At 49.9% G+C, this 8,252-nt stretch overlaps 1 protein-coding gene across 2 annotated transcripts in view; it reads right to left on the bottom strand.

Moving 5' to 3' along the window:
* Nucleotides 1-8,123, bottom strand: part of LOC102677565 — a 168,165-nt gene extending 160,042 nt beyond the window's left edge. Inside the window, exon 1 of one of the 2 annotated variants that reach the window (XM_006615364.2) lies at nucleotides 7,643-8,123. In XM_006615364.2, the coding sequence (XP_006615427.2) occupies nucleotides 7,643-7,797 (155 nt within the window). In that variant the 5' untranslated portion in view covers nucleotides 7,798-8,123. The remainder of the gene's footprint in view (nucleotides 1-7,642) is intronic. The other variant, XM_031510326.1, reaches the window with a different exon arrangement.
* Between the last annotated feature and the right edge of the window lie 129 nt (nucleotides 8,124-8,252).

Below are 8,252 nucleotides of genomic sequence, written 5' to 3'. Positions count from 1 at the left end.
TGTCGGCGAGACTCTCTCGCCTCGTCGGGCCGTTTCTGGAATTAACGTCGTGATTGTGAAATGGGCACGACTTCGGGAAACGGCGCAAAGAAAAAAATTCTTCCCGGAGATCGAGAGCACGAGCAGCGTGAAAGCGAACTTTTCAATAGAGATGTATCGTTCGATAACGACACGAACGAAATCCTACGATTCGAATCTTGAGAAATTCAAAAATCGAAGCGAAAGGTAGATTTCTTTCGATCAAGGTGAGGAGGTAATTCCGGGTGAAAAAGATGGTATATCGTATTATCTTAAAAATTTCGTCGCGTCAAAGGTTGTCGAGCAAGAGATTGTTGGCGCATCGCTTGGTGACGTTTCGTCCGTGGCGTCGATCCAAGTTTGGAAGGAGGAAGCGGAGGTTGGACGATGGCCAATGGACCGAGTAAACGGCGCGTGCACGATCGCTTCGAGAATGATACGTGGAAAAAGGGTGGAGGAGAGGAGGATAGCGCGCGAGGCACGTCGATTTGTTTAGGTGAAATTACGCGGATGACCTCGACCCTCGGCAGGTCGAGGCGGAAACTCTCGATGCTATAGTTCTCGTGCTCGGCGTCGACAGCCTCTCGAGCGCATCGAAGGGAAGATTAATAACGTTTCTTCGCCCTGGGAATAACTATACACAAATGGATCACGCGATCTCCGCGCTTAGGAACTCGAGCGTTTCGCAAAAAAAAGAAGGAAAATAAAACAGCGAGCGGAGAAGAGATCAAAGTGTAATAATATTTCACGCTTGTTAAGAGACGATTCGTACACGAGGAATACTTTTCGAATCATCGGGGAAGACATTCGATATACTCGTCGAGAATTAATCCCTTTGAGTCGCTTTCGAAGCGATGCGTGTAATATCGGCGTTGGAATAGAAAATTGGATGGAAAGTGGTACGTAACGCGTTAACCGAGGGACGAAGGATAATAAGCGGCAAACGAGGCGATAATACGTAACATCGAATCGCTTAACGCGACAAGAAACTGCGATGGAGCGCGGTTATGCCAGCGATTTCACTGTAATCCGTCGGAAATTGGCGTAACGGCGACCGAACGACGTATCGCGTTACCGTGGTGCGGTAAAGCGAGCGATCGAGGTCGCTTCATTTTTAATTGAATTTGCACGGGAAAACGGTTCCCGTTGGATAACAGTGGCGGCGCGATCCGTGATGCAAGAGAGAGAGAGAAAGAGAGAGAGTGGAAGAACGGGCGGCGTTCGACCTCGGTGGAATATAATCGAGCGGCGTGCTCCATTTCCCGCGAGATCGCGATGGAAGGGCGAATGGAAGCGGCACCGCACGAACCTGGGATCCTTTTACACGAGTTTTAGCCGAGTGTGGCATGGGTGGAGGCGTGGGTTCACGAGGTCGGGTCGAATCCGGCGAGATCGTGACGATGACGCGAGGTAGCCGGCCAACGGGGAAAACGCTTCCGTTTCGATGAGGGAGGGGGGGGGGAATTGGTCGATAAAAGGGGATTGCGAGTTAATCGGCGCGTATTTGGTGTCGCGACGAAAGGATTGGGGCGAAAGGAGGGAGGACGAAGAGAACAAAGGAAGGGTAAAGGTGAAGGAAAGTGGGTTTTATTTAACGGCGAGCCGAGGGATAATGGATTCGCCGTTTCAGATGCCGATACTATTAACCCCGAATGGATCAGTGGAAAGGAAAAAGCGAGAAATGCCAACGAAACTGGCAAAAAAAACTGGTATATCGCAACAGATTGGTACGCGCGAAAGATTCGAGACTCGTCTGGCAAAGCAGAGAAGAAACGTAAGAAAAATCCTATTAACAATCGCAATAGACTTCTCGTTAAGCCGATTGCTGTTTAAACTCTGGTGTAGAGTAACGTGTCGGCGAGACTAATTAGGATAAAATGACACGAGTCCATGGATCGAGTTCTTCGTTACTTAATCGATAGATACAGTTTCCAACTCGAAAACGTCGCGATACAACTTGTGAAAATGTACCATCTTTAGAATTTACTTCATCGTGATATTCCTTATATTTCGTCAAGTTAAAATTCAAAAGATTGCTCGTTAATAATCGAATAAAATTTCAAGACGCGTCTCTAACGAATTCGAAACGTAACGTTTTCGCTAAACGAGAAATCAGCGAGCAAGCCACGAGGCGTCCAGATGATACCTTAAATGGGACGTTTAAGTGGGCGGGCGTTAGAAAGTTGGCAGACATAGCCACGATTTGATGCCGATCGCGTAAGATATTAATCGTGTCTTCGATCCAAATTGCACGAATATACGTTCACGCTACGTGGAAATATGGGAAGGAAATTAATATAGGATCCTTTTTTCAAAAGATTCGTTAGAGTTTTCCTGTGAGAGATTCGCTCCCTGGCCGGAGTTAATAGTTTCCACTCGGTGGAATCCGTGGACCCGAGGCTAGGCGATAAATCGCGTAGCGGAATATTGGTCGGGAGTCCCCTTTGGCGAGTGGAAAACATAGCGCACGGAAAAGGAGAAGGAGGAGGAGGAGGAGGAGGTGAGCGATCGGGTTTGCCGAGCGAAGCGCTCACTGACCCCTGACGGCTCCGGCACCGAAGCGGACGTCACGAGAAACCTTTACCTTCGTTACCTTGCCAGTATTTAAGGATCTTCCTCGGCGTGCCGTACACACGGCTATGCAGGCATTTAGATCTTTATCCGACCCTCCCCGTCAGGAGCTGGGTACTCCACTGAACCTGAAACCTCCTCGAGAGCCATTATCGGTTCCCGCGGATGCTCGCCGCCCGCTCGATCGCCCGTGAATTTCTCCCGATCCCGAGCGTGCCGTGGTAGGCGAAGAAACGCCGTTCCAACCGCTTCGTTTCGTTCGGACGCGCTAACCGATTTTCCAACGTTTCCATATCCTCTCTCGTCGCTTCGTCGCGCTTCGACTCTGCCAACACCTCGTGTGTATACATCGTGTGTATATATATATACACATGTGGGAACGTGGTTAATCGAACGGGTTCGCGGCTACCTCCCGAGCCAGTTTTGCCCGTTATCTCGAGTCATCGCTTTCCTTTGAAGACCACCGAAACGACGGCGTCGAGGAAGGGTAAGGAGACGCGCTCGTACCCGATCTTATTTATCAAGGACCGGTGTTCCTTCGCCGTTTCTTGCGATCGGATCCTCCTCGCGTTGATGATAACGGTACACGCGTAATCAACGCGAAAGCACGCACGGCCTCTGTCCTCCGTCTGTTCCGTGGCATCCGCGCGAAGACGGCGGTGGTGGTGGATCGGATAGGTTAGGTATCCGTGCGACGCACGGTCGCCACTTTTTCCTCCTCTCCGTGTTAAGAGTAATGAGAGAAAATGACGGTAACGAGAGTATAATAACAATGTTCCGGCTAAATGTCAAGGATATCCTTCGAGAGAGAATTCGTTGGTCCGTTTCGCGTCACGTCCACGGGGAAAAATATATCCCTCCCTTATAAATCCCTCTCGCGTTGCAACGATTGCGACACTCGTCTTTCGTCATTTAGAACGTATCGAATTGGATGGTTGGCGGCGCGACTTTATCGAGGAGGAAACAACGCTCGTCGTGGCGCGTGGGCGTTCGAGAGACGGAGCGAATCGGGTATATTTAACGAAAATACGGGGTAACGAGATAAACGGAGTTGAAATCCGCCTTTTTTTTTTTTTTTTTTTTTTTCATCGAGGATCGGACGTAATTCTCGAGTCGAGGCGCTCTGCCCTCGAGGAACGGCAGCGTTACGCGTCGTTTATTCGGTGTACGAGGAAGTCGGTCCCCGATGTCGTCCTCCTCCCCCGAGGCGAGAGCGGTGGGAGAACGACATCGACCGTGGGACGGAGCGATGTCGAGGGCGGAAAGGAGGGAATCGCGTGCTTCATTTATCATCGCGCGCGTAACCGTGCGCGCGTCTTCCATTCCAACGAATACCATTGTTCGTATACCATCGTTGTGGCATCGCACGGCGAGATAGGATAGGATCGATCGATCGATCGATCGGCGGGAAAAAGTGTCTCGACGATATCGTACAAACTGTTCCGTTCGAGGAGGCATGAATCGAAGAGGTCGGAGCACGCGGGGCGGAGGGGAGCGGTTCCAAAGTGAAACGGGGAGAGACGACGCTCGATCAACGTCGAGAGAGAATCGGCCCCGTGCAGATCTGTAACTCGATTACGTAAACTAATGATAGACACCGATGTAGCATTTATGGATTGTTATTTGGAGGAGCGCGGGGGTACCGGGGGAGGAAGATGCCAGAGGCGGATAGCGAGGTGCCAAGTTTCATAAGCACGTCCTTGCTTATCGGTTATCCGGATCGGTCTGTAACCCTTCTCTCTCCCTCCTCTTTGTTACAAGCGGAGGCAACGCGAGCCACGTACACACGAGGAGGAAACGGTCTAAACGGCTTATCACCCTTCATCGGATAATATCATCGGTGAAGCCGAACCCGAACCCTAATGGTTATGAGTAATAGCCGGAGATGGCGGCGGTGGTGGTGCGCGGGGTCGGATCCGGTCAACCGGTACGCGGAGATTCAGATAGCGAAGTTGGCGTAACCCGTTACGCATTATCCGGAGTTTGCCACCGATTTGTCCGTCGCCAAACGCGACGAGCAACGGTCCTCGCCGCGATTCCTTTCCAATTTGTTCCGAATGGAATGCAAAATCGAATGCAACAATGCCTTTACGTACCGGCCTGTACCGGTTACGTAAAAACGTCTCTCGGTCCGCTCGGACCTAGATAGATCGCGACCAGAACCCGGATCTTTCGTTTATTAAATCGATCTCTCTCTCTCTCTCTCTCTCTCTCTCCATCTTTTTCGTTTCATTCTTCGAGGATCCGCGCTTCGTCGAAATACGATTCCTACCTTTGGCTAACTTTATCTTCAATCGACCGCGTAATTCGAAAAACGCGCAATTGAATCTGTTTCTATTCGCATTCAAATTCTGGTTAATCGAATGGAGAAAGTAGCGATACACAAATGGAGTTGTATCGTTAGGATGACGCTCGAATCGTAACGCAGATCTCTTGGAAAGAGTCTCGCATCGCGGTGTTTCGCAGTTTCGCAGAAGAGATCGCGCCGTTAATGGAGCTCTCGATCGAAGAAAGCTCGTTAAAGCGTGATTTACATAAACGGAAGCTTCGTTAAACGGAGCAACGACCTCGTCTTACTTTTTTCCTAATCGCGGCGCATCGGACTCGAGTGCTGGTTTAATTTCTCACGTTCCCTCCACCGAATATAAAATCGCGATAAAACGCGTAATAAACAGGTTCGTTTCGAAGAAATAAAATGAGGGATATGCAAAGAGGGAAATTCATCGAAATACAAAAAAAGAAAATCACGTTTCAAAAAATTATATACGTCGAGAAGCGCGTCGAATGGTTGGAATTAAAGTCGACTTTTGTTTATTCAACGGTGGTACGAGTTCTTCACCTGTTCCGATCCCCCTCGTTCGACCCCCCGCGCCATTATACTGTCAAATGACTCGATCGAGAATGCACCCCTCGAACGTAATCTACATAAGCTACATGGGACGAGCTCGTGGCGATCCTCGTGGATCGCGGACACCGTCGAAAAGCACGGGCGAGGAACGCGGATAAAATCCGGTATCGGTCCAAGTATCGATAGCGGCGATAAATATGCGCGTACGCCGGCTGATTGGAGGAAGCGCGGCTCGGGGCGAAGAGGGCGAGGAAAGAGAAGGCGATTCATTAGTCGTACAACGCGGAAGTGTCGGGACGGCACGGTTCCTTGGAGTCGTGTCGGTCGGTCGGTCGGTCGGTCGGGCGGCCCGTGTGCGTGGCCACGCGTGTGTGCGTGTCCCTCGCGTGGACGATGCAGGGCCAAAGTCGGCGGAGGGCCTTGTTACGCGCGACGGGGGCCCCCTCGGCCAACGGCTCCGGCGATTCTTTCCGTCTTCGATCCTTCGTGTTCGCGAGAACAGCTCTTCCTCTTTCCTTAAGAGGACGAGGCCACCGCGTCGGAAGGGCGCGCTTCTCCCCGACGATCTCGAGACGAGGAGGGTCTAAGCCAAGAATCGAACCCGATCCCGAAACCCGTTTATTCGAACAGGATATCATTTATACGATACGAATAAGAAAAATCCTACGCCTGGTTCGCCACCTGCTAGATCGTCGTTATCGAACGGTATTTCAATACTCGGTTGGAATTTCGAGTTTTTTATTTATATTCCTTTCTATTCGATTACCGTAATTCAAATATAATTCAAATATCGATGATATATATATATACGCGCTCTCGTAGTGTTTCGAAACGTTTACGCCTACGCGATTCGAAACGAAAAAATGATTTAGATGGAGGGAAGGGAGATTTTTTCGGGTGGCCACGAAGAACGAAGGAAGAACTCGCGAGGCGCGTGTAGCCTCGTGATTTACTTCGACACGGCGGAACTATTCCCGCGACGGGACGGCCGATAAACGATTCACACGATGGAACACACTGCGAAGGACATCGTAAATTGGTACGACGCGGTAACAAGCGCGTCGTAGGAGCAACGAGTGGAAGGGCCAAGGCGAGTCAATAACGCTATCGTGTTCCGAATAAATTCCATTCTCGCCCGACTAGACTTAACGCGTTGCTTACGAAAAATTTTATTTCCATACTTCGTGTTACACGTATTCACGGAAAAGAGAGTAGAACGATCCGTTGGACGGGAGATTGATCGAGTTTTTGCGAAAATTAGCGTCGCGATTTCAATCCCTTTGGCACACTTTGGCGTCTCGAGACCGTTTCTCGAACGGTAATTGTAATCTCATAGGCGTCGCGTTTGGGATCGCGAACCCGGCGGATTCCACGCTCGACTATTAGATCCTTCTCACGCACCGCAAGGACCGCGAATTCTGCGGATTGCTTCCTGCTTCGTTCGCCGGTATACCGTTGCTATAATCCGAAGAATCTTAAGGAGAGACGACTCTGCGGATTAGGCGATTGGCGTTGGGATAACGATCGTCGTGGATTCCCACCGACTCGGGGACGATTCACGCGGATTCGATTCTCTAGGAACGAAGGAATCGTAGACTAAGGACGAGACGTTTCGACTCGAGATATTCGGATATACCGTTATTCGATCGACGCGACCTTGGGATCGCGGTTACTTGCGGGAAGGAGAATATCGAGAACACGCGGATGATACGAATAATTGGAAAGATCGAACGTTTGGAGTTTTAGGCTACGAGGAGTTTATCGTGCCAACGTTTTTCGTCACGGCTCGTGGAACCCTTAATAAGTTTTATAACGGTCTGTTCATTTTAATTTCATACGTTTTACCAGTTTCGAGGATCGCGGCCTACGTATTTTCGAAACCGTGAAATTCCTTTTCTATTCCTGTTAATGGATATAAAATTGCGATCGCATTAATATACGTGCGTTATAATAAAATTTTGAAACCTACTTCGAATTATTAATTAGGAAACGTAATTGTAATTGTAAACGCCATTTATTTATAATTTCCTCGTTTAATCGAGCGCGATTCAGATTGAAAAAACTGTCAAAGAAAAGAAGAAAAAGAGAAGAAAATATTACGAAATAACGCGATACGATCGCGCGTACGTTTCTACGCATTACCTCGCGTAACAGGTGTAATTTTACGGGCCGTGCCTCTTCCGAACCGGGTCCGTGTTTTCTTACCTGTTGCACTGTCTCTTCAATTCCCGCCGGATACTCGTGCGCGTGCGGATGAACCTGAACGCTCCGCTGCCCACCGAGCTCGCTCTCTTTTCTCCCTTCTCCAACATTGGGAGCCACTGCTCGGCCTCCACTCCATTCTGCACCTTGTCATCCATATCTGCCTCCTCACCCTCGCTCCGTCGATTCTCGATCCTTTCGTCTCTCTCTCTCTCTCTCTCTCTCTCTTTCTCTCCCTCTCCCTCTCTCCCTTTTTCTTTCTTCCTCACCGCACCCTCGTCCACTCTCGAACGACCGCGTCGAGAAACGTCGATGATGCCGCGACGTTTACGCTCGGACGCGGTCTCATGGCGGTGTGTAACAGCCTTTAACCTCTAACGGATCGGTCAAGTTTCTCGCGATGATGCCGATCTTCTCTCTCTCTTTCTTTCCCGTTGATCAACCGAGCATCCAACTCTACGGAGAGTAATAATCTGTCGGTTCGGATGACTGGATCGATGCTTGGTTTCTCCGACGTTCGTAACGATTATATTTCGAATGTAATCCACCATGGGACGGATGACGCTCGTAACGTGTCCTCTCCCAGAGAGGAGAGAGATCAGGCGAAAATTTG

Source organism: Apis dorsata, unplaced genomic scaffold, assembly GCF_000469605.1.
Source record: "Apis dorsata unplaced genomic scaffold, Apis dorsata 1.3 scaffold_221, whole genome shotgun sequence".
In the NCBI taxonomy this organism is placed as follows: domain Eukaryota; kingdom Metazoa; phylum Arthropoda; class Insecta; order Hymenoptera; family Apidae; genus Apis; species Apis dorsata.
Note: the sequence above shows the minus strand (reverse complement) of the source record. Positions and strands in the feature narration are given on the sequence as shown.